The following is a 27381-nucleotide window of genomic DNA, read 5'->3' as shown; positions in this document are numbered from 1 at the left end:
CTACAGAGCGATTGGCTAATTCTGGGAAAGCGTCCAGGGACGTCCTCTCAGAATCACTCCTCCCATGCACCTCCCTGGGGTGTGCACCCGGGAATGTCCATGACTGCCGGGTCCTCCCTTTACCACATGATCGCCCCGTCCAATGACAGAGTGATCAGTTGTCAACAAACCAGAGCATGTCCAGTTTAGCTCCTCCCCTCTCCTCACACCAATCGGGACAGTGTGTGAGGAGAGGACGGAGCGGGTGCAGCAGCGCTGTGGGCTTGATCTGAAGTGCCCACAGCGCTGATCTGTGCCCATCCATGGCTCATCCATGCCCATCCATTCTCCATAACAACAAAAAAGAGAGAATATAGGTCTCCCAAGAGACAGGACACAGTGATTGATTCAAAAAAGTTTATTATATTGAAAAAAAACACAAACAAATTAATGAAGAAGAGGGGACTAACAGTTTACCACACAGGTAGTTTAAAAATAGGACAAGGTTGTCATATGTTAAAAAGAAGGGGAATCGCAGCTGCGCACACCATTCACACCCGCATTCACATTTTTTTTCCCCCTGTTCGGTGGCTCAATTCACAATAATGCGATTAAAGTGACTACTGAAGAGCAACGTTTAGCCCTTCAGCCTTAGTGAAGCGCGAGAGTAAATACGTTTTTTCACATTTCTTCACGCTGTTTATGTTTAAATTTCCCGGAAAAGGCCTTTGTCTGTGGCGACATATATGCTAATAGAATGAACAAGGGAAGAGCGATGGTTCGCTCTTCGGGTCTAAAACTGCTATCTTTAACATAAGGCTCCCTTCTGTGGCTGAATACATAAACCAGTGCACTCAATGTTTTCCTTGCTGATTGTTAAGTATGGAAGGTGGTATGGGTGATATCCAGCGGTCAAACACAGGTACTGCATCGTTTTTTAGACTATTTAAAGAGGAGTGTTACTTCCTCTTTTGTTAGCTGCTACAGCCTGCAAAAGAAAAGTATAATGGGCTAGTATGCATGCCCATTATGTCCCACTTACCTGCAAAAGAATCCAGCAATGTCCCCTGTGTGGGCAGCATCCATCTTTTTTCTCTCTTCTTTTGGGGCCGTGGACTCCGGCTCTGTGATTTGCTGGAGCCACGTGACGTCTCTCCCATGCATGTGCACAGGAGCCGCGGCTAGTGACATATGTTAGGGAGGAAACTGAATTTTGTTTTGTTTCTTCCCCGTGCATGCGCCGTACACATTTCCCGTGGACTACAAGTGAAATATCTCTTAAATGGCGCACGTTTAGGAGATATTTCCACTACCTATAGGTAAGCCTTATTCCAGGCTTACCTATAGGTAAAAGTACAAAAAGTGGGTTTACAACCACTTTAAGCCCAGCTCCCAAAACCCCTCCTAGCTCTGAGGAAACTCGAGTTGATTGGCTAGTGAAACATGTCAGCATGACATCAGCACATCGGCTGGGGGATTGCCTGTTTGCAGGAAGATGGAAAAGGAACGACAGCTTGTAATCTTATGATTGGAACCAAAAAACCTGCATGAACGGTGGAGTGGAGAAGCTCAAGGCGTCGGGATATCGGCTCACCCTGAGCATGTGTTAATCAGGACTGATGGGTAGAGGTGCAGTGAAAGGACCGGGGTGTATGGCGTGGTGAACGAAGTCTATTTACACAGTTGTGTTTGTTCCTGTCCCCGGTTTTCAACCTCCCCATCTGACGGCCTTTGGAGACGTATCCACACTCTACAAGTGACTCAATGCCTAAGCCTGCTCCTCCGGATTATTTCAGCTTCAATATAATTACTTCCCTGCTTCACCAGGTCTAATCTGTCTAGTTATTCAGAATCCAAAGGGACTGATCATAATCCACGTGTGGGCAGTAATAACGATACCCTGTGTGTTTTCTGATTACATGGCAGCTAAGAACTCGCCAATTCTCCTAACACCCCCCACATCTACACGGGGTTTTCACTCAAGATTTTTAGTCTACAACCAAGTTCCTCTGTAACTGCATCAGTATTATAATGTTGGCTTTTGAGAATTGAGCTTTATACTACTATATAAGTCTGCAATTACAAGTGCTAATGTTTGACTAAAGTGATTGTTCCATTTGGGTACTGTGAATGCGGGTGTGAATGGTGTGTGCAGCTGCGATTCCCCTTCTTTTTAACATATGACAACCTTGTCTTATTTTTATACTACCTGTGTGGTAAACGGTTAGTCCCTCTTTTTCATTAATTTGTGTGGTTTTTTCAATGTAATAAAACTTTCTTGAATCAATCACTGTGTCCTAGAAGTGGTCCTCTTGGGAGAACTATATTATTCTCTCTTTTTTTGTTATATGCGTCTTAGGGACGCTAGGACTGCGTCTTTTTGATTATACCATCTAGGTGAAAGATTGATAAACTATACATAATATATATATATATATATATATATATATATATATATATATATAGTCACCCAGAAAAGAGCATTGAAGCAGGACTATCGCAGTACAGATATTATACAATGTATACTCAATACTGATAAAAAGTATTATACAGTTTTATTAATACAAAAGACAAGACATTTGATACATTTGTAAAAATTGCAAAGTAACAATCCATAAATGTCACCAGCATACAAGTTCCCAAACCAGGAGGCTCAAGATATGGTGGGTTTCCATGGATATGGTTCTCAACATGTTTTGCGGTCTTTATAGCGCTTCGTCAGGGGAATATTGACAAGTAATTATTACGCACTATGTATAAAATTGAATTACATATATAAAACATTACATTCAATGGAAGAAATTAAACAAGGAGGAATAAAGCGAGGGGAGATGTTGCTTCCCCAGTACCCAAAGCCTCAGCCGAGGTCAGAGCACCACCAAGCCCCCCCCCCCCCCACGATGGCTGTGGGGGACGTGCAATCAATGGACGTGTATCTATATTAATTGGTTAATAAAGATGGAATAAGAATAATATACAATCCAGCGACTTCAATAGAAAAGGGGAAAGAAAAACAGGGGGGAGGGGTTTGGGGGGTTAGAGAGAAAGGGGGAAAGGAAAGGGAGGAAGAGAAAAAGGAGGGAGGAGAGAGGGAAAGGGGGGGGGAGGAAAGCAAAGGGTCTGGTATATATTTCTCTATACAGTTTTTCATTCTTCCTGTTGGATGGGCTACAGAAAATGTGACATTTTACAAAGAAAAAATGAATCAGTTTAAATTTACAGAAAATGACATTTCATTGCCGGCTTCTATTTTTTTTTAAAACAGCACAAAGACCCTCCAAAGACCCCCAAATACACAGAAGAGCCTCAGGGGGGTCTGTGTGCTGTTTTGGTAACATTTCCTTTATAAATGTCAGCATAACTGCAGCACTTTCTGTACATCACAGAGATGTCCCTTCACAGGCAGGATTAGGACCCCCGGGATTAGTACATCCCCCAGTATTAGGACCTCCCCAAACATGTTAACCAGTTTAGATCTTTGGAGGTACATAGTACACCCAGAGAGTGAAGGGTTAATCACAAGCCAATCCCGGCAGTAGATTTCTTCAGCCGGCTCCCAGCTGCATAGTCAGAGTGATCTGAGGGGCTGTATGACCCCCAAGTGTAGTTCCTGGGCTCTCCTGCTCATCCTGGGAACCTGAGACCACTTCCAGGAAGGAAGCCAAGAGAGAGGAGACTGGAGAACGTCCATCCCCCGATCTCCTCTGAATGAAGCCGGTAGTCCTCATTGTTTCTTCATTCCCCGGATGATACCGCCAAGGAAACATCTAACAGAGCGCCATCTGTGCATTGGAGGGTAGAGGAGACATTGGAGGTCTAATACACCCCCCATGTCTCATAAAGAGGACCTGTCACCTGCCCAATGATATCACATGGGGGGTTTGTTATCCACTTGTGAGAGAAATACAGTTAAATAACAACAAAATAATAAACAATTTAAAAAATATGAATTATAAAAAAATTATTAAAAAAATTAAACAAGTAAACAAAAAATGACAAAATGTATATTAAAAATTGCCCCGCACACCTGTAAACACACTCATACTGTGTATATGTGTATGTAGAGTGTGATTGCACCACACATGTGAGGGATCACCATGAATGTCGGAGTGAGAGGAATAATTCTACCACCAGAGATCACATGTAAACATTCTACTAAATTTATTAATAAAAAAGTTACTGCACACACTGGCCAACAGAAATATTTTAAATACCTTTTTTCCCCTTTTTTATAAGTAATAACATACCCTCTATTATCAACTGCATAGAGAGCTGGGAGAGGTAAAAAGCAGTGCACTGGTCTTCCCAGTAGATGAGATGTGCCAGCAGAAGTCTAATCTTTGGAGGAGAGCAGGCTGAGTTCTCAGTACAGCCCGCACACTGACCACACTGTGCTCATGCCTAGAGTGATCAGTTTTTAATAGGAAAGCAGAGGGAGTGGCAGGATCACCAGAGATTTCACACAAAGGAATCAATACGAAGAGAAGAGGAGAGTTCTTCATACCAGTACATGGGACAGCAGGCACATATCAGGAATATGACGTGTTGGGGTTACATGCTCTGTAACTTATATCCTTCAGTGTGTACTGTACTGATAAGTGTATGATCTCAGGTATTAGTATGAAATCATTCCTGATGAAGGAAACTAAGGGGACTATAAATAGAAAATGTGTTGGAAGAGCATGACAAGCATTGTCCCAGATGTTATAAATGTGTGATATAATTGTACTGATGTGATTTCCTATGATCGTCAGCTCCATCTAGAGACTGGAATAAGTATTTATTTCTGAAATACCTCCATCCGGAAAATTAGAGCAATACCACATTATTGCCACTAGATGGAACCAATGGTAATAGGAAATCATTGTATGAAATAAAATATGAGGGATACTTTAGATTCCGGGGCTTGTTCTGCCACCTCTCTTTTCTTCCAAGACTACATCTCAGTACACACTTCCTACAATTATTACTGGACTTTCCATGACCAGCTTTGTCATGTTGTCCATAGAGACAAGGCGCCCCGTCACAGTCTCCGAATATCAACACATTCCACATGTCTTTATTATGCTGAATATTGTTTCTACAATCGCATGTTACTGATGATTGGAGTCACTGCCCCTTTGTGTATTCTGAGGCCTTTGTGCCATCGGACTTCACCTCTTTTATCATAACATGTTTTTGGAAATACAAAAAAATAACTTCACAGCGGGAGGAATGCGAGCAACATTCATTCATTCATTCAATGATTTTTAGGCCGCTAATTATTTACAAAAGCTACAAAATGGATGAAAAGTAAAGACTCCATTTTTATTTTTCTCCTGCTATGAATGGCCGACACGGTACAACACTTCATCCATGTCTTTGGTGATCTCTGATCTCCTTATCAACTGTTTCTTCCATGATGGAGATCAGCCATGGAGTATATCTGAGGTGTATATCAGGGTGTGCTTCTTCCCCACATGAGAGCTGTGATGTCCAGCAACATTCATATAGAAGACATTTCCCGCACTCAAGGCACTAATACACCTCGAGGGTTGTGTGGGATCCCTGATGTACAGGAAGACTGGACTTCAGTGAGGAACAATTCCCTCACTCAGGACAGGAAAGTGGATTCTCCCCGTGTGAGATCTCTGATGTCTGTAAAGACTGGACTTCTGTGAAAAACATTTTCCGCACCCAGGACAGGAATACGACTTCTCCCCCGTGTGAGATCTCTGATGTGTGTTAAGATCAGAGTTCTGTGAAAAACGTTTCCCGCACTCAGGACAGGAATACGGCTTCTCCCCCGTGTGAGATCTCTGATGTCTGGAAAGATTGGACTTCTCTGAAAAACATTTCCCGCACTCAGGACAGGAATAGGACTTCTCCCCCGTGTGAGATCTCTGATGTCTGGAAAGACTGTCCTTCACTGAAAAACATTCTCCGCACTCAGGACAGGAATATGGCTTCTCCCCTGTGTGAGATCTCTGATGTCTGGAAAGATGGGACTTTTTTGAAAAACACTTCCCACACTCAGGACAGGAATACGGCTTCTCCCCTGTGTGAGATCTCTGATGTATGGAAAGACTGTACTTCTCTGAAAAACATTTCCCACACTCAGGACAGGAATACGGCTTCTCCCCTGTGTGAGATCTCTGATGTATGGAAAGACCGGACTTCTCTGAAAAACATTTCCCACACTCAGGACAGGAATACGGCTTCTCCCCCGTGTGAGATCTCTGATGTATGGAAAGACTGTACTTCTCTGAAAAACATTTCCCACACTCAGGACAGGAATACGGCTTCTCCCCCGTGTGAGATCTCTGATGTATGGAAAGACTGTACTTCTCTGAAAAACATTTCCCACACTCAGGACAGGAATACGGCTTCTCCCCTGTGTGAGATCTCTGATGTATGGAAAGATAGGACTTCTGTGAAAAACATTTCCCGCACTCAGGACAGGAATACGGCTTCTCCCCTGTGTGAGATCTCTGATGTATGGAAAGACCGGACTTCTGTGAAAAACATTTCCCGCACTCAGGACAGGAATACGGCTTCTCCCCTGTGTGAGATCTCTGATGTGTGGAAAGACCGGACTTCTCTGAAAAACATTTCCCGCACTCAGGACAGGAATACGGCTTCTCCCCTGTGTGAGATTTCTGATGTTTGGAAAGAACGTACTTCTGTGAAAAACATTTCCCGCACTCAGGACAGGAATACGGCTTCTCCCCTGTGTGAGATCTCTGATGTGTGGAAAGATGGGACTTCTGTGAAAAACATTTCCCACACTCAGGACAGGAATACGGCTTCTTTCCTGTGTGAGATCTTATATGCACAATAAGATTAGATTTAGATCTGAAACACTTCCCGCACTCAGTACAGGAAAAGCTCTTCTCTGTTGGAAGGACGGCACCGTCCCGCACAGTCTGAGGTTCCTCAGGATAAGAGGAATACGATGGTCCATCTACACTGTGTGGTGCCGGATGGACATTTGAGGTAGTCGGGTTTTCTCCTGGACTATACTGTGTGATGTCCTCATCTTCTACTTTACAGTCTGGAGACAAAGTGAGACAATCCTCTGAGGTTTTCCTCATCTCCCGTCCATCTACTAAAATAGAAATACAAAGATTATTACTAGACATCAGCTGATTGGTTCCCCTAAACCAGGACTCCGCCCACATCAGGCAGCTTTGTCTCTGAGGATCTTACAATTCAGAGATCAATATTAAAAAAATATAAAAAAGATGTAAAACGCTGTATTACAGATGATCAGACAGGAGTGTAATATAATATGATGGATGACAGACTCCCTTGTCATAGACAGGTAGGTGGGTACAAGCTCCCTGCACCTGATGTCACTTATGCTGGCCGAACACAAACTCATCTTTCTTTTAAAAAAAACATTCATCCAATTTTCTAACCATTAGTGGGTCAAATCGGCATTCATTTTCCACCACAGTGAAGGGAAAATTCGAAGGAGCAGAACAGAAAACTTTTCTCCATATAACAAATTTTCACATCCTGTGTGTGGTTTGTGGTCAGAAGTTACTTTCATTTTATAATTGAATGTTAAAATGAAGTGGAATTTTCTAATTACACTCGTCCATTCATCGGATGTACAAATAATTTTCATACAAATATTTGTGTGAATATTCTCGTCCAATAATCGATCCGTGTATGGCCAGCATAGGACATTTAGTAGCAGCGGCATGATTCTGTTTAATGATCTGTTATGATGGGGATAAAAAAATATTCCTTTATATTACAAAAACATCAGATAATCACTTCTATAAGGGATTCATTTATATTGTGAAATAGTGAAAGTAATATATCTTATATCATATATATAATAATAAATATACCCAGAAGTAGGATATATGGGGGTTTTACCTGGGAGTCACACATGAAGATATATGGAGGTTTAGAGGGGGGAGGGGGGACTTTTATATTAAAGTAATACTGAAAGCTGAGACTTTTTTTCATGGATATAATAATTTTATATATAATACACAATACTAGCAAACTTTTACTTTAGCCACTTGCCCACACTGGGCACTTAAACCCCCTTCCTGCCCAGACCAATTTTCAACTTTCAGCGATCTCACACTTTGAATGACAATTACTCAGTCATGTAACATTCTACTCATATGAAATTTTTGTCTTTTTTTTCACACAAATAGAGCTTTCTTTTGGTGGTATAGAATCACCACTGGAATTTTTTATTTTTTGCGCTATAAATTAAAAATTAGTGGAACTTTTGCAAAAAAAAAATGGAAAATTTATATCAAATACTTACCGTAATTTTCCTTTCCTGATAGGCTCCATGGCTGCATACATGTGGGTTAGCCCCGCCTCCATACCTACCCAATAGGACCCCTCTCCCGTAAATCTTTGCTCCTGGCTGCTATCCGTGTTCCGTAACTAGCCTACTCCAGACATTTGGGAGGGAACTCCTGCTGCCATGGAGCTTATCAGGAAAGGAAAATTACGGTAACAATTTGATTCAATTTTCCTGATGGGCTCCATGGCAGCATACATGTGGGAAATAACTCACCAAACACACCCGGGTGGGCAAAATGTTGAGCAAAGAAAACCAAATTTATTTAACATTGTCAACCGACAATACTTGTAAACCAAAATGAATAGAAGACAGAGCAGCTGGTTGAACACAATAGTGAGAAACAAATGTATTAATAGAAGACCAGGAAGCCGCTCTACAAATGATTTCCGGCGCGACATGTCGAGATGCTGCCCACGAGCTCGAGATACTCCGGGTCGAATGAGCCGTCACTGCCTCAGGAGGAGCCAAGCCCTTTGCTTTGTATGCCCTTTGAATGGTTTGAACAATCCGAGACGAGATTGATCTGATCGAAGCTCGCATACCCTTGTTTTTGCTGTGAAGAAGAACAAAGAGAAACTGTCTGTCTGAAAGGAGCCGTAGCTTCCAGATATTGCTTTAACATGTAACCTACATCCAGCGGATGAACCTCTTGATTGTCCGATGATTTAAATGTAGGTAGTACAATTTCCTGATTTTCATGAAATACTGAAGTCACTTTAGGGTTTGACCCTAACATGGCAATCAATACTGCTCTGTCCGGAAAAAAGGTCAGAAAAGGTTCTTCTGAACCTAGATTCCTAATCTCTGAAACTCTTTCAGCTGAAGTTATAGCCACCAAGAAATAGTCTTCAGACCGAGGTCTCTTACGGACAAAGGTTCATCAGGATCTCTTCCGAGATTTGAAAGAAAGTCCAGCACTAAAGGGAGGTCCCATTTGTGGAACCTAGGTCTTCTTTGAGATCTAAGCCTAATGGCTCCTTTAAAGAATTGTACTAGAGCATGATTTGCCCACGAAACTACAGTGAAGGCCGAGATGGCTGACACCTGTACTCTTAATGAGCTGACTGCCAGAGATAGATCAAGACCTGATTGAAGAAAACCCAATATATCTTGGACTGCTGGAGAGTTACAAGAATTTGACCTGGAAGACAGGTGGACAGTAAATCTGGACCATATGCGTAGGGTTGGAATAGCTTCTTCCGGACAACCAAGGGCTTCTAGCCTTCCCCTCTCAAGAACCACACCCTGAGGTGTAGACAGGATGGGCATGGGTGTAACATTGTGCCTTGGGATAGTAGATCCGGCCTGAGAGGCAGGGGAACTGGGTCTTGATAACTGGGGAGCAACAACAGAGGGAACCAAGGCCTGTTGGGTCAGAATGGAATCACTGAAGTGAACAGATATACGTGCCCAAAACGACAAAAGTATATATCTATATATATATATATATATATATATATATATATATGACACAAAAAGTGTCAATGTGACTGTGAGTTGTATTATAAACCCATGTATAAAAATAACATCCTAAAACCACAAAAAAAGTATTTGTTTATAAGCAATCAAGTCCATATATTGGTGAACCTAAATATACGGATATCTCAACAGTAGTGGTAACAACAGCAAATCCAAATTTGAAGTAACTATAAAACAATTCCACCGTCGTGCCAATCCCACCACCTTACGAAGTGCAGGCTTACCGGAAGAAAATGATTTAAATAAACTTATGTCTAGAGAGTCAACATTACCTTTGCAGGCCCAGCTGCTGAGGCATTGGTATCAACATTCCATGTTTGCGTGAATCATAGGATAATCTTTGCGGTGTGAAGGACTGTATATGACCACCGTGTTTTAGAGAGACAACTCCGGCATCAACTCGGACATGGAGGATGGAAAGATAAGGCCAAGATAGTGTGATATCGTTTTTAGAAAAATTCTTTTTTAATAAAGAATAAAATAACATAAAATATGGGTCATCATCTGGGGTTGATGATGACCCATAGGTCGAAACACGTCGGGAAGACTCTACCACTGCCCATTTTGTGAGCATAGGCTTTCCGAAACCTCCAGCAATCTGTGAGAGCAGCTGTCCCGTATGCCTGAGGGTCCCTGAACCTTGAGTAATATCTGGACATCTTGTGATTGCACGGAGAAGCGAACAGATTGACCTCTGGAGACACTCCCAGAGTCAGAAGCCAATCGAATACTTCTCTGTGGAGGGACCACTCGTTGTTGTCCATTTTGACACGTGACAAGAAGTCCACCTGAACATTCTGAATTCCCGGAATGTAAACCGCAGAGATGTTTTTCTGAGCCCAGTTCATTATTGGCACCACTTCCTGTAATAGGGACCAGCTGCGAGTTCCCCCTTGCTTCCTTATATAAGCAACCGCTGTTGTATTGTCCAATCTTAGCATTACTGAAGAATTCACCACTAGATGGTGAAATGATAGGAGTGCCTGAAAGACTCCAGAATGTTGGAGACAACCCTTTGAGATGGGAATGTCCACCTGCCCTGAGCCACATCTGAAAGACAATGAGTGCCCCATCTCTGGTTTCTGGCGTCTAATGTTACTGTGACCCATGAAATGGGAATGATTGAATGGTGATTGCGCAGATTCTTCCCTTGAAGCCACCAGAGGAGAGATGTCCTCATGGCTGGAGTGAGGAGTATGCGCTGGGTCTGGCTGGTTGAATCCCACTGTTGTAGAAACCCCTTCTGGAAGGGACGAGTGTGCCATTGGGCCCACTTCACCATAGGAATGGTGGCTGTCATTGTGTCAATTACTTTCAGGCACTGGAGAGCAGAAAGGTGAGATGACGTAAGGGCTGCGTGAATCCTGTCTCAGATCCCTCCGATCTTCTCTTCTGGAAGGGAGATAGTGGCTTCCACTGTGTTGAACTGAGCCCCTAGAAACACAAGAGATTGTGTTGGATCTAGATGGCTCTTCTCTAGATTCAGGAGCCACCCAAGTTCTTGCAGGGTGGGGATGACTAAATTCTTGTGCTCTAAGAACTGATCTCTGTTCTGGGATAGCAGAAGCAAGTCATCCAGATAGTGTTGGAGACCAACACCTTTGACTCAGAGAAAAGTCACTACTGCTAATAGGACCTTGGAGAAGACCCGAGGTGACGTTGTTAACCCGAAGGGGAGACACGTAAACTGTAGATATTGTTCACCTACAGAGGAACTGCTTAAAGTCCTTTGCCACTGGCACGTGAAAGTATGCATCCTTCAAATCGATTGATATCAACCAGTCTCCCAGATGCACTGACTGCTGAATTAAGATTTAGAATTTAGAATTTTTCCTTGCGAATAAAGGAATTGAGATGGGTCAAATCTATCACTGGCCTCCATGTGCCGTTCTTTTTCTGTATCGTAGACAGAGGGGAATACATGCCTTCGCCACGTTCATCTTCTGGAACGGGTACGTCTGCACCTTGATCCAGTAAACAGTTCACGTAGGTCAATAGGACCTGTTTTTTCTCCTCTGAGCCTTAGTCTTGGGGTGTTGATGAAGACCCACTTGTGACTGGAGGATACCATCTTGATGGTCCAATAATTTCAAATTGAGGCCGCCCAAACATGCCGGAAGTGGAGAAGGTGAGCCCCCACCTGACATATTTGAGCGGGCCCAATTTAAAAAGTATTTAGCGGAATCCTGGTTGCCAGAAGAACCACCTTTTGAGGTCTTTATGAAGGAAGACTGTCTGGACTTCCATGATCTCTAAAACTCCCAGCCAGGCCTGTAGCTGCACACTTCCCTAGCACGATCAGAGTTCTGCCTCCTTGAAAAAGGACATTTTTGGTTCTGAAGACGTCTGTCTTGAGGGAGGAAACCAGATTTCCCACCTGTGGCCCGGGATATGGCACTATCAAGTTTATTGCCAAATAAGGAGGTCCCCTCAAAGGGGATACTGCACCAAGCCTGCTTTGACGCTGGATCCGCCAGCCATGGACGGAGCCATAAAGCACGGCGTGCAGAAACAGCCCTGAACATAGCCCGGGACAACAGGCAGATGACATCAATAGAGGCCTCCCCAAGAAAGGTGGAAAGCCATTCTAATCTCCTGGATAGGAGAAGCTTTCGCTGTATCAATAGAAATCCCTCTTAAGAACTCTTCAATATTATCAGCCCAGGATTCAATAGCCTTTGATACCGCTGGCAACGCCAGTATCGGTTGGCATGCCATGCCAGAAGTCAGATAAATCCTTTTCAAATCTGAATCAATTCGCCTTTCCAAAGAATCTTTAAAAGATACGGTACGGTGTCTTCTAAGGGAAGAGTTACATATTTTACTAAACGCATGAGAGCTGCATCCACCAAAGGAGCTGATTCAAGGTGTTTTACCTTGAAAGGATACAGTTTAAAGATTTTTGACTGCATGGAACTTTTCCTGTCCATCTTGCTCCACTCATCAGAAATGATATCTCCTAATTCAGACAGGAAAGGAAAATATTGTCGCTCCCTATTGAGCTGCTTGAAAAACTTTCTCTGTTTGGGGGGGGGGAGTCAAAGGGTCTTCCCACTTCAGAGTCTCCCTCACTGCCTTGACTAACACAGGCACTAACGCATAATCACACCCCAATCCTGGATCCTCCAGCTCCGATTCGCTGTCTGAGACAGGAGCAGAGTGGCGACTTGGTTGGGAGGATTCCCATGTCTCTTGTAATAGACCTTCTCCCACTGGGGGGCATAATGGGTCTGATGGGGGCTCACAGGGCTGTTGAACTTCCCTTTGCTGCAAAGACTCCTTCATAACCCGTCTCACCATTGACTCCAAACGTTGGTCTGCACCATCTCTCTCATCTGCGGCTTTAGAAAGGCAGTGATCGCAGAGCGATTTGCCTGTTGGAACAAGCATCCTACAACCCCAGCATGACTTTTCTGGCCTCTTACTAGAGTGAGAAGAAGGGGGGTGAGAATAATCTTTACTGCACTGTTCAAATCTGGAAGATCTATGATGACTAGACTTTGAGGAGGATTTTTGGTGGTGCGATTTTGACGATCCACTGCGACTATGAGAACTATGCTGTGGATCAGACCTAGAAGGGCTATAAAGGAAATATACAAGAGAGAGAAGGAAAGGTAAAGACAAGCTGGTATATAATGCTAATATTCTCCACAAAATACACAGCAATCCAGCTATGTACATACCTGCTACAAGCGGGCTGGCCACTAGGGGGCAGTGAGGCATCCATGTATACAGATCACTAACTGTAAAATAATACAAAACCCCCATAAGCTGATAGACTCAGAAAATAGCATAAACACCAATCATAGTAATCAGTCCTACCTTACACCTTTCAGCAATTAGCCCCGGGAAATCGCTGAGTCCTCTGCAATCATTCCTGGGGCTCTGACAGCTCTTTGCTGATTTTAAATGTGGCGCCCGTGACGTCATCGGCGACGTCAGGTGCGAGGTGCCCACGCGCATGCGTGAGAACCAAGCCTCGCTTCGGATCGGGTCTGTGCATGCGCAGAACGCAGCGCTGGACCCAAAAACAGGGGAAAAGGCTGCTGGAACGCAGAAGCGTCAGCGCCATGCATACCACCAGCTGGGAACACACAGGAAATACAGGTAACACACAAACACTGCTGCCATGGCAATTTTAAAAGCTCACCACTCCACCAACGATCACCTGGCCTAAAATGTCAGACACACACCACCAGTCATCCTGGCAGATAATGGCCACCTCACATAGATAGCCAAAACAGGCCGTGCGCACTGTAGATACTCAGGATCCATGTCTTCAGCGCTACTCTGCCATACACTCCATACCTATGCTTAACAGTCAGGGCCTATCGGAGGAACATAGCTTGACAATCGGACGATTTTGATCGTAGTGAAGGTATCTTCAGGTAGGAGAAACACCTGTCCTATGGAGGAGGACAAAAAAGGAACACGGATAGCAGCCAGGAGCAAAGATTTATGGGAGAGGGGTCCTATTGGGTAGTTATGGAGGCGGGGCTAACCCACACATATGCTGCCATGGAGCCTGTCAGGAAAATGCTTTTTTCTTTGTTTCAGTCATAAAATTTAGCAAATTAGTCATTTTTCTTCATAAATTTGGGCCAAAATTTATATTGCTACATTGCTTTAGTAAAAATAACCCAAATTAGTGTATATTATTTGGGTTTTGTGAATGTTCTAGAATGTACACACGAGTGGCATAACTGGAACCTTAAGGGTCCCAATGCAAGAAACCATGAAGGGCCCCCCTGACCCCCCAGACGGGGCCCAGTGGCGGAATGCCGGGGCCCGGCCGCAAGTGTGAAGTTTGTGTGGTAGTTCTACCACTGATGTCGGTAGTTTTTTATTTTTCTACCGTTTGTTTTATTCATTTTTTTTTATAATTTTTTTTAAAATATTTTTTAGGAGCCCCATTGGGGGACTTTGGTGAGATATCAGGAGTCTAAACAGACCTCTGATGTTTCACCTTTGAGACAAAGAAAGGAGACTGAGGACGCAGCTCACCATCTCCTTCTCTGGAGTCTCAACAGCACAGAATGAATGGACAGGAAGAGCACTTTACAGAGGCTCCGCCTTCATTCATAAACTGAAGCATAGTAAACAGTTTACTATGTTTCAGTTATGAATAGACAGAGTCAGGGATCGGTATGGATCACTGACTCTCCATTCAGAGAAGGCTTCATCCTGACAGATCCACCACAGTAGCCGGCAGGAGAGGCGAGAACACTGCAGAGCTGTGGGGATAAGGGGGCAGGAAAAAGCACAGGGGGGGCTGCAGAGCACATGGGGGCAGCAGAAAGAAGCTGGATAGGAGGAGATGCAGGGCACCCTTTTAGTATACCCCTAGGTGAATGGGACGGCACTGCAACCCCCTGCAACTGTGTGCATTGCATGCAGCATAGTAGTGATAAAGCAGGTGGTGAGGAGACAACATATTGCCTCTTTACCAACAGTCAAATGCTTCTGAAAAGCAATCTAAGTATGGGTCTCTTTTCAGTGGAGCAGCATTTTCTTGCTGGTACTATGAACAAGCAGTAAAAAAAATCAGTTTGTAATGTACACATATAAAGGGTCAGGATTAAAAGTGCATACATAAAATGTGCATACATACATGTAAACACACGTATACGCACACACACACACATACAGTATATACACATATATAAATACACACACAAGCAGCCTCACCAGCACCCATCAATGCAGCCTCCCAGCGATCATCAGCGCAGCCTCACCAGCGTCCATCAGTGCAGCCTCACCAGCGCCCATTAGGGATGAGCTTGGTGTTCGATTCGAACTAGAACATCGGCTGTTCGCACGTTCAGCGAACACCGAACGTTATGGACCGTTCCTGCCAAATTCGTGTGTCGCTCACGGCCCACAATGCACTGCGCCATCCTGTATTTCTGTTGTTCTCTAATACAGCCATCTGCGGGAGTTAGTGGGTGTTGTGTGTCTCCAGCACAGCACATTATACACCTGTATCTACCCTTTATTTCTGGATTTCTATCATACAGGCATCTGCAGTAGTTAGTGGGTGTTGTGTGCCTACAGCACAGCACAGTGTATACCTGTATCTACCTTTATTGCTGGTGTTCTCTAATACAGCCATCTGCAGGAGTTAGTGGGTGTTGTGTGCCTCCAGCACAGTACAATATACACCTGTATCTACCCTTTATTGCTGGTGTCCTCTAATACAGCCACCTGCAGGAGTTAGTGGGTGTTGTGTGCCTCCAGCACAGCACAATATACACCTGTATCTATCCTTTATTGCTGGTGTTCTTTAATACAGGTATTTGCAGGAGTTAGTGGGTGTTGTGTGCCTCCAGCGCAATATACACCTGTATCTACCCTTTATTGCTGTTGTTCTCTAATACAACCATCTGCAGAGGTTAGTGGGTGTCGTGTGCCTCCAGAACAGCACAATATACACCTGTATCTACCCTTTACTGCTGGTGTTCTCTAATACAGCCATCTGCAGGAGTTAGTAGGTGTTGGGTGCCTCCATCACAGCACAATATACACCTGTATCTACCCTTTATTGTTGGTGTTCTTTAATACAGGTATCTGCAGGAGTTAGTAGCTGCTGTGTGCCTCCAGCGCAGTATACACATGTATCTACCCTTTATTGCTGTTGTTCTCTAATACAGCCATCTGCAGGAGTTAGTGGGTGTTGTGTGCCTCCAGCACAGCACAATATACACCTGTATTTACCCTTTATTGCTGTTGTTCTCTAATAGAGCCATCTGCAGGAGTTAGTGTGTGCTGTGTGCCTCCAGCGCAGTATACACCTGTATCTACCCTTTATTGCCGTTGTTCTTTAATACAGTCATCTGCAGGAATTAGTGGGTGTTATATGCCTCCAGCACAGCACAATACACACCTGTATCTACCCTTTACTGCTGGTGTCCTATAATAAAGGCATCTGCAGGAATTAGTGGGTGTTTTGTACCTCCAGCACAGTATACACCTGTATCTACCATTTATTACTGGTGTTCTCTAATACAGCCATCTGCAGGAGTTAGTGGGTGTTGTGTGCCTCCAGCGCAGTATACACCTGTATCTACCCTTTATTGCTGTTGTTCTCTAATACAGCCATCTGCAGGAGTTAGTGGGCGTTGTGTGCCTCCAGCACAGTATACACATGTATCTACCCTTTATTGCTGTTGTTCTCTAATACAGCCATCTGCAGGAGTTAGTGGGTGTTGTGTGCCTCCAGCACAGCACAATATACACCTGTATCTACCCTTTCTTGCTGTTATTCTCTAATACAGCTGTCTGCAGGAGTTAGTGGGTGTTGTGTGCCTCCAGCGCAGTATACACCTGTATCTACCCTGTATTGCTGTTGTTCTCTAATACAGCCATCTGCAGGAGTTAGTAGGTGTTGTGTGCCTCCAGCACATCACAATATACACCTGCATCTACCCTTTATTGCTATTGTTCTCTAATACAGCCATCTGCAGGAGTTAGTGGGTGTTGTGTGCCTCCAGCACAGCACAATATACACCTGTATCTACCCTTTATTGCTGTTGTTCTCTAATACAGCTGTCTGCAGGAGTTAGTGGGTGTTGTGTGCCTCCAGCGCAGTATACACCTGTATCTACCCTGTATTGCTGTTGTTCTCTAATACAGTAATCTGCAGGAGTTAGTGGCTGTTGTGTGCCTCCAGCGCAGTATACACCTATATCTACCCTTTATTGCTGTTGTTCTCTAATACAGCCATCTGCAGGAGTTAGTGGCTGTTGTGTGCCTCCAGCACAGCACAATATACACCTGTATCTACCCTTTATTGCTGGTGTTCTCTAATACAGCCATCTGCAGGAGTTAGTGGGTGTTGTGTGCCTCCAGCGCAGTATACACCTGTATTTACCCTTTATTGCTGGCGTTCTCTAATACAGCCATCTGCAGGAGTTAGTGGGTGTTGTGTGCCTCCAGCACAGTATACACCTGTATCTACCCTTTATTGCTGTTGTTCTCTAATACAGCTGTCTGCAGGAGTTAGTGGGTGTTGTGTGCCTCCAGCACAGCACAATATACACCTGTATCTACCCTTTATTGCTGGCGTTCTCTAATACAGCCATCTGCAGGAGTTAGTGGGTGTTGTGTGTCTCCAGCGCAGTATACACCTGTATCTACCCTTTATTGCTGTTGTTCTCTAATACAGCCATCTGCAGGAGTTAGTGGGCGTTGTGTGCCTCCAGCACAGTATACACATGTATCTACCCTTTATTGCTGGCGTTCTCTAATACAGCCATCTGCAGGAGTTAGTGGGTGTTGTGTGCCTCCAGCACAGCACAATATACACCTGTATCTACCCTTTATTGCTGGCGTTCTCTAATACAGCCATCTGCAGGAGTTAGTGGGTGTTGTGTGTCTCCAGCGCAGTATACACCTGTATCTACCCTTTATTGCTGTTGTTCTCTAATACAGCCATCTGCAGGAGTTAGTGGGTATTGTGTGCCTCCAGCACAGCACAATATACACCTGTATCTACCCTTTATTGCTGTTGTTCTCTAATACAGCTGTCTGCAGGAGTTAGTGGGTGTTGTGTGCCTCCAGCGCAGTATACACCTGTATCTACCCTGTATTGCTGTTGTTCTCTAATACAGCCATCTGCAGGAGTTAGTAGGTGTTGTGTGCCTCCAGCACATCACAATATACACCTGCATCTACCCTTTATTGCTATTGTTCTCTAATACAGCCATCTGCAGGAGTTAGTGGGTGTTGTGTGCCTCCAGCACAGCACAATATACACCTGTATCTACCCTTTATTGCTGTTGTTCTCTAATACAGCTGTCTGCAGGAGTTAGTGGGTGTTGTGTGCCTCCAGCGCAGTATACACCTGTATCTACCCTGTATTGCTGTTGTTCTCTAATACAGTAATCTGCAGGAGTTAGTAGGTGTTGTGTGCCTCCAGCGCAGTATACAGCTATATCTACCCTTCATTGCTGTTGTTCTCTAATACAGCCATCTGCAGGAGTTAGTGGGTGTTGTGTGCCTCCAGCACAGCACAATATACACCTGTATCTACCCTTTATTGCTGCCGTTCTCTAATACAGCCATCTGCAGGAGTTAGTGGGTGTTGTGTGTCTCCAGCGCAGTATACACCTGTATCTACCCTTTATTGCTGTTGTTCTCTAATACAGCCATCTGCAGGAGTTAGTGGGCATTGTGTGCCTCCAGCACAGTATACACATGTATCTACCCTTTATTGCTGTTGTTCTCTAATACAGCCATCTGCAGGAGTTAGTGGGTGTTGTGTGCCTCCAGCACAACACAATATACACCTGTATCTACCCTTTATTGCTGGCGTTCTCTAATACAGCCATCTGCAGGAGTTAGTGGGTGTTGTGTGTCTCCAGCGCAGTATACACCTGTATCTACCCTTTATTGCTGTTGTTCTCTAATACAGCCATCTGCAGGAGTTAGTGGGCGTTGTGTGCCTCCAGCACAGTATACACATGTATCTACCCTTTATTGCTGTTGTTCTCTAATACAGCCATCTGCAGGAGTTAGTGGGTGTTGTGTGCCTCCAGCACAGCACAATATACACCTGTATCTACCCTTTATTGCTGTTGTTCTCTAATACAGCTGTCTGCAGGAGTTAGTGGGTGTTGTGTGCCTCCAGCGCAGTATACACCTGTATCTACCCTGTATTGCTGTTGTTCTCTAATACAGCCATCTGCAGGAGTTAGTAGGTGTTGTGCGCCTCAAGCACATCACAATATACACCTGCATCTACCCTTTATTGCTATTGTTCTCTAATACAGCCATCTGCAGGAGTTAGTGGGTGTTGTGTGCCTCCAGCACAGCACAATATACACCTGTATCTACCCTTTATTGCTGTTGTTCTCTAATACAGCTGTCTGCAGGAGTTAGTGGGTGTTGTGTGCCTCCAGCGCAGTATACACCTATATCTACCCTGTATTGCTGTTGTTCTCTAATACAGTAATCTGCAGGAGTTAGTAGGTGTTGTGTGCCTCCAACGCAGTATACACCTATATCTACCCTTTATTGCTGTTGTTCTCTAATACAGCCATCTGCAGGAGTTAGTGGCTGTTGTGTGCCTCCAGCACAGCACAATATACACCTGTATCTACCCTTTATTGCTGGTGTTCTCTAATACAGCCATCTGCAGGAGTTAGTGGGTGTTGTGTGCCTCCAGCGCAGTATACACCTGTATTTACCCTTTATTGCTGGCGTTCTCTAATACAGCCATCTGCAGGAGTTAGTGGGTGTTGTGTGCCTCCAGCACAGTATACACCTGTATCTACCCTTTATTGCTGTTGTTCTCTAATACAGCTGTCTGCAGGAATTAGTGGGTGTTGTGTGCTTCCAGCGCAGTATACACCTGTATCTACCCTTTATTTCTGTTGTTCTCTAATACAGCCATCCGCAGGAGTTAGTGGGCATTGTGTGCCTCCAGCACAATATACACTTGTATCTACCCTTTATTGCTGATGTTCTCTAATACAGCCATCTGCAGGAGTTAGTGGGTGTTGTGTGCCTCCGGCACAGTATACACCTGTATCTACCCTTTATTGCTGTTGTTCTCTAATACAGCCATCTGTAGGAGTTAATGGGTGTTGTGTGCCTCCAGCACAGCACAATATACACCTGTATCTACCCTTTATTGCTGTTGTTCTATAATACAGCCGTCTGCAGGAGTTAGTGGGTGTTGTGTGCCTCCAGCGCAGTATACACCTGTATCTACCCTTTTTGCTGTTGTTCTCTAATACAGCCATCTGCAGGAGTTAGTAGGTGTTGTGTGCCTCCAGCACAACACAATATACACCTGCATCTACCCTTTATTGCTGGTGTTCTCTAATACAGCCATCTGCAGGAGATAGTGGGTGTTGTGTGCCTCCAAAACAGTATACATCTGTACCTACCCTTTATTTCTGTTGTTCTCTAATACAGCCATCTGCAGGAGTTAGTGGGCGTTGTGTGCCTCCAGCACAATATACACCTGTATCTACCCTTTATTGCTGGCGTTCTCTAATTACAGCCATCTGCAGGAGTTAGTGGGTGTTGTGTGTCTCCAGCGCAGTATACACCTGTATCTACCCTTTATTGCTGTTGTTCTCTAATACAGTCATCTGCAGGAGTTAGTAGGTGTTGTGTGCCTCCAGCGCAGTATACACCTATATCTACCCTTTATTGCTGTTGTTCTCTAATACAGCCATCTGCAGGAGTTAGTGGGTGTTGTGTACCTCCAGCGCAGTATACACCTGTATCTACCCTTTATTTCTGTTGTTCTCTAATACAGCCATCTGCAGGAGTTAGTGGGCGTTGTGTGCCTCCAGCACAATATACACTTGTATCTACCCTTTATTGCTGATGTTCTCTAATACAGCCATCTGCAGGAGTTAGTGGGTGTTGCGTGCCTCCAGCGTAGTATACACCTGTATCTACCCTTTATTGCTGTTGTTCTCTAATACAGCCATCTGCAGGAGTTAATGGGTGTTGTGTGCCTCCAGCACAGCACAATATACACCTGTATCTACCCTTTATTGCTGTTGTTCTATAATACAGCCGTCTGCAGGAGTTAGTGGGTGTTGTGTGCCTCCAGCGCAGAATACACCTGTATTTACCCTTTTTGCTGTTGTTCTCTAATACAGCCATCTGCAGGAGTTAGTAGGTGTTGTGTGCCTCCAGCACAACACAATATACACCTGCATCTACCCTTTATTGCTGGTGTTCTCTAATACAGCCATCTGCAGGAGTTAGTGGGTGTTGTGTGCCTCCAACACAGTATACATCTGTATCTACCCTTTATTTCTGTTGTTCTCTAATACAGCCATCTGCAGGAGTTAGTAGGTGTTGTGTGCCTCCAGCACATCACAATATACACCTGCATCTACCCTTTATTGCTATTGTTCTCTAATACAGCCATCTGCAGGAGTTAGTGGGTGTTGTGTGCCTCCAGCACAGCACAAAATACACCTGTATCTACCCTTTATTGCTGTTGTTCTCTAATACAGCTGTCTGCAGAAGTTAGTGGGTGTTGTGTGCCTCCAGCGCAGTATACACCTGTATCTACCCTGTATTGCTGTTGTTCTCTAATACAGTAATCTGCAGGAGTTAGTGGCTGTTGTGTGCCTCCAGCGCAGTATACACCTATATCTACCCTTTATTGCTGTTGTTCTCTAATACAGCCATCTGCAGGAGTTAGTGGCTGTTGTGTGCCTCCAGCACAGCACAATATACACCTGTATCTACCCTTTATTGCTGGTGTTCTCTAATACAGCCATCTGCAGGAGTTAGTGGGTGTTGTGTGCCTCCAGCGCAGTATACACCTGTATTTACCCTTTATTGCTGGCGTTCTCTAATACAGCCATCTGCAGGAGTTAGTGGGTGTTGTGTGCCTCCAGCACAGTATACACCTGTATCTATCCTTTATTGCGGTTGTTCTCTAATACAGCTGTCTGCAGGAATTAGTGGGCGTTGTGTGCCTCCAGCACAGTATACACATGTATCTACCCTTTATTGCTGTTGTTCTCTAATACAGCCATCTGCAGGAGTTAGTGGGTGTTGTGTGCCTCCAGCACAGCACAATATACACCTGTATCTACCCTTTATTGCTGTTGTTCTCTAATACAGCTGTCTGCAGGAGTTAGTGGGTGTTGTGTGCCTCCAGCACAGCACAATATACACCTGTATCTACCCTTTATTGCTGGCGTTCTCTAATACAGCCATCTGCAGGAGTTAGTGGGTGTTGTGTGTCTCCAGCGCAGTATACACCTATATCTACCCTTTATTGCTGTTGTTCTCTAATACAGCCATCTGCAGGAGTTAGTGGGCGTTGCGTGCCTCCAGCACAGTATACACATGTATCTACCCTTTATTGCTGTTGTTCTCTAATACAGCCATCTGCAGGAGTTAGTGGGTGTTGTGTGCCTCCAGCACAGCACAATATACACCTGTATCTACCCTTTATTGCTGTTGTTCTCTAATACAGCTGTCTGCAGGAGTTAGTGGGTGTTGTGTGCCTCCAGCGCAGTATACACCTGTATCTACCCTGTATTGCTGTTGTTCTCTAATACAGCCATCTGCAGGAGTTAGTAGGTGTTGTGTGCCTCCAGCACATCACAATATACACCTGCATCTACCCTTTATTGCTATTGTTCTCTAATACAGCCATCTGCAGGAGTTAGTGGGTGTTGTGTGCCTCCAGCACAGCACAATATACACCTGTATCTACCCTTTATTGCTGGTGTTCTCTAATACAGCCATCTGCAGGAGTTAGTGGGTGTTGTGTGCCTCCAGCGCAGTATACACCTGTATTTACCCTTTATTGCTGGCGTTCTCTAATACAGCCATCTGCAGGAGTTAGTGGGTGTTGTGTGCCTCCAGCACAGTATACACCTGTATCTACCCTTTATTGCTGTTGTTCTCTAATACAGCTGTCTGCAGGAATTAGTGGGTGTTGTGTGCTTCCAGCGCAGTATACACCTGTATCTACCCTTTATTTCTGTTGTTCTCTAATACAGCCATCCGCAGGAGTTAGTGGGCATTGTGTGCCTCCAGCACAATATACACTTGTATCTACCCTTTATTGCTGATGTTCTCTAATACAGCCATCTGCAGGAGTTAGTGGGTGTTGTGTGCCTCCGACACAGTATACACCTGTATCTACCCTTTATTGCTGTTGTTCTCTAATACAGCCATCTGTAGGAGTTAATGGGTGTTGTGTGCCTCCAGCACAGCACAATATACACCTGTATCTACCCTTTATTGCTGTTGTTCTATAATACAGCCGTCTGCAGGAGTTAGTGGGTGTTGTGTGCCTCCAGCGCAGTATACACCTGTATCTACCCTTTTTGCTGTTGTTCTCTAATACAGCCATCTGCAGGAGTTAGTAGGTGTTGTGTGCCTCCAGCACAACACAATATACACCTGCATCTACCCTTTATTGCTGGTGTTCTCTAATACAGCCATCTGCAGGAGTTAGTGGGTGTTGTGTGCCTCCAAAACAGTATACATCTGTACCTACCCTTTATTTCTGTTGTTCTCTAATACAGCCATCTGCAGGAGTTAGTGGGCGTTGTGTGCCTCCAGCACAATATACACCTGTATCTACCCTTTATTGCTGGCGTTCTCTAATTACAGCCATCTGCAGGAGTTAGTGGGTGTTGTGTGTCTCCAGCGCAGTATACACCTGTATCTACCCTTTATTGCTGTTGTTCTCTAATACAGTCATCTGCAGGAGTTAGTAGGTGTTGTGTGCCTCCAGCGCAGTATACACCTATATCTACCCTTTATTGCTGTTGTTCTCTAATACAGCCATCTGCAGGAGTTAGTGGGTGTTGTGTACCTCCAGCGCAGTATACACCTGTATCTACCCTTTATTTCTGTTGTTCTCTAATACAGCCATCTGCAGGAGTTAGTGGGCGTTGTGTGCCTCCAGCACAATATACACTTGTATCTACCCTTTATTGCTGATGTTCTCTAATACAGCCATCTGCAGGAGTTAGTGGGTGTTGCGTGCCTCCAGCGTAGTATACACCTGTATCTACCCTTTATTGCTGTTGTTCTCTAATACAGCCATCTGCAGGAGTTAGTGGGTGTTGTGTGCCTCCAGCACAGCACAATATACACCTGTATCTACCCTTTATTGCTGTTGTTCTATAATACAGCCGTCTGCAGGAGTTAGTGGGTGTTGTGTGCCTCCAGCGCAGAATACACCTGTATTTACCCTTTTTGCTGTTGTTCTCTAATACAGCCATCTGCAGGAGTTAGTAGGTGTTGTGTGCCTCCAGCACAACACAATATACACCTGCATCTACCCTTTATTGCTGGTGTTCTCTAATACAGCCATCTGCAGGAGTTAGTGGGTGTTGTGTGCCTCCAACACAGTATACATCTGTATCTACCCTTTATTTCTGTTGTTCTCTAATACAGCCATCTGCAGGAGTTAGTAGGTGTTGTGTGCCTCCAGCACATCACAATATACACCTGCATCTACCCTTTATTGCTATTGTTCTCTAATACAGCCATCTGCAGGAGTTAGTGGGTGTTGTGTGCCTCCAGCACAGCACAAAATACACCTGTATCTACCCTTTATTGCTGTTGTTCTCTAATACAGCTGTCTGCAGGAGTTAGTGGGTGTTGTGTGCCTCCAGCGCAGTATACACCTGTATCTACCCTGTATTGCTGTTGTTCTCTAATACAGTAATCTGCAGGAGTTAGTGGCTGTTGTGTGCCTCCAGCGCAGTATACACCTATATCTACCCTTTATTGCTGTTGTTCTCTAATACAGCCATCTGCAGGAGTTAGTGGCTGTTGTGTGCCTCCAGCACAGCACAATATACACCTGTATCTACCCTTTATTGCTGGTGTTCTCTAATACAGCCATCTGCAGGAGTTAGTGGGTGTTGTGTGCCTCCAGCGCAGTATACACCTGTATTTACCCTTTATTGCTGGCGTTCTCTAATACAGCCATCTGCAGGAGTTAGTGGGTGTTGTGTGCCTCCAGCACAGTATACACCTGTATCTATCCTTTATTGCGGTTGTTCTCTAATACAGCTGTCTGCAGGAATTAGTGGGCGTTGTGTGCCTCCAGCACAGTATACACATGTATCTACCCTTTATTGCTGTTGTTCTCTAATACAGCCATCTGCAGGAGTTAGTGGGTGTTGTGTGCCTCCAGCACAGCACAATATACACCTGTATCTACCCTTTATTGCTGTTGTTCTCTAATACAGCTGTCTGCAGGAGTTAGTGGGTGTTGTGTGCCTCCAGCACAGCACAATATACACCTGTATCTACCCTTTATTGCTGGCGTTCTCTAATACAGCCATCTGCAGGAGTTAGTGGGTGTTGTGTGTCTCCAGCGCAGTATACACCTATATCTACCCTTTATTGCTGTTGTTCTCTAATACAGCCATCTGCAGGAGTTAGTGGGCGTTGCGTGCCTCCAGCACAGTATACACATGTATCTACCCTTTATTGCTGTTGTTCTCTAATACAGCCATCTGCAGGAGTTAGTGGGTGTTGTGTGCCTCCAGCACAGCACAATATACACCTGTATCTACCCTTTATTGCTGTTGTTCTCTAATACAGCTGTCTGCAGGAGTTAGTGGGTGTTGTGTGCCTCCAGCGCAGTATACACCTGTATCTACCCTGTATTGCTGTTGTTCTCTAATACAGCCATCTGCAGGAGTTAGTAGGTGTTGTGTGCCTCCAGCACATCACAATATACACCTGCATCTACCCTTTATTGCTATTGTTCTCTAATACAGCCATCTGCAGGAGTTAGTGGGTGTTGTGTGCCTCCAGCACAGCACAATATACACCTGTATCTACCCTTTATTGCTGTTGTTCTCTAATACAGCTGTCTGCAGGAGTTAGTGGGTGTTGTGTGCCTCCAGCGCAGTATACACCTGTATCTACCCTGTATTGCTGTTGTTCTCTAATACAGTAATCTGCAGGAGTTAGTAGGTGTTGTGTGCCTCCAACGCAGTATACACCTATATCTACCCTTTATTGCTGTTGTTCTCTAATACAGCCATCTGCAGGAGTTAGTGGCTGTTGTGTGCCTCCAGCACAGCACAATATACACCTGTATCTACCCTTTATTGCTGGTGTTCTCTAATACAGCCATCTGCAGGAGTTAGTGGGTGTTGTGTGCCTCCAGCGCAGTATACACCTGTATTTACCCTTTATTGCTGGCGTTCTCTAATACAGCCATCTGCAGGAGTTAGTGGGTGTTGTGTGCCTCCAGCACAGTATACACCTGTATTTACCCTTTATTGCTGTTGTTCTCTAATACAGCTGTCTGCAGGAATTAGTGGGTGTTGTGTGCTTCCAGCGCAGTATACACCTGTATCTACCCTTTATTTCTGTTGTTCTCTAATACAGCCATCTGCAGGAGTTAGTGGGCATTGTGTGCCTCCAGCACAATATACACTTGTATCTACCCTTTATTGCTGATGTTCTCTAATACAGCCATCTGCAGGACATAGTGGGTGTTGTGTGCCTCCGGCGTAGTATACACCTGTATCTACCCTTTATTGCTGTTGTTCTCTAATACAGCCATCTGCAGGAGTTAATGGGTGTTGTGTGCCTCCAGCACAGCACAATATACACCTGTATCTACCCTTTATTGCTGTTGTTCTATAATACAGCCGTCTGCAGGAGTTAGTGGGTGTTGTGTGCCTCCAGCGCAGTATACACCTGTATCTACCCTTTTTGCTGTTGTTCTCTAATACAGCCATCTGCAGGAGTTAGTAGGTGTTGTGTGCCTCCAGCACAACACAATATACACCTGCATCTACCCTTTATTGCTGGTGTTCTCTAATACAGCCATCTGCAGGAGTTAGTGGGTGTTGTGTGCCTCCAAAACAGTATACATCTGTATCTACCCTTTATTTCTGTTGTTCTCTAATACAGCCATCTGCAGGAGTTAGTGGGCGTTGTGTGCCTCCAGCACAATATACACCTGTATCTATCCTTTATTGCTGATGTTCTCTAATACAGTCATCTGCAGGAGTTAGTGGGTTTTGTGTGCCTCCAGCACAGCACAATATACACCTGTATCTACCCTTTATTGCTGGCGTTCTCTAATACAGCCATCTGCAGGAGTTAGTGGGTGTTGTGTG

General features: G+C 44.6%; 2 protein-coding genes across 10 annotated transcripts in view; both read right to left on the bottom strand.

Moving 5' to 3' along the window:
• The window catches only part of LOC143989564 (uncharacterized), a 241547-nt gene that overhangs the window by 50549 nt on the left and 163617 nt on the right, over positions 1–27381 (bottom strand). The gene's annotated exons all lie outside the window — the stretch shown is intronic.
• The window catches only part of LOC143989546 (uncharacterized), a 600653-nt gene continuing 575784 nt past the window's right edge, over positions 2513–27381 (bottom strand). For 8 of the 9 annotated variants that reach the window (XM_077489712.1, XM_077489719.1, XM_077489711.1 and 5 more), the window contains 2 exons: positions 13462–13521; positions 2513–7066 (listed from right to left, as the gene is read on the bottom strand). In XM_077489712.1, the coding sequence (XP_077345838.1) occupies positions 5550–7066; positions 13462–13521 (1577 nt within the window). In that variant the 3' untranslated portion in view covers positions 2513–5549. The remainder of the gene's footprint in view (positions 7067–13461; positions 13522–27381) is intronic. The other variant, XM_077489715.1, reaches the window with a different exon arrangement.

Source organism: Lithobates pipiens, unplaced genomic scaffold (genome assembly GCF_037356315.1).
Source record: "Lithobates pipiens isolate NorthernLeopardFrog02 unplaced genomic scaffold, aLitPip1_a1.2 Scaffold_18, whole genome shotgun sequence".
Lineage (NCBI taxonomy): Eukaryota > Metazoa > Chordata > Amphibia > Anura > Ranidae > Lithobates > Lithobates pipiens.
The sequence above is the reverse complement of the archived record's forward strand: the minus strand, read 5'-3'. Positions and strand labels throughout refer to the sequence as shown.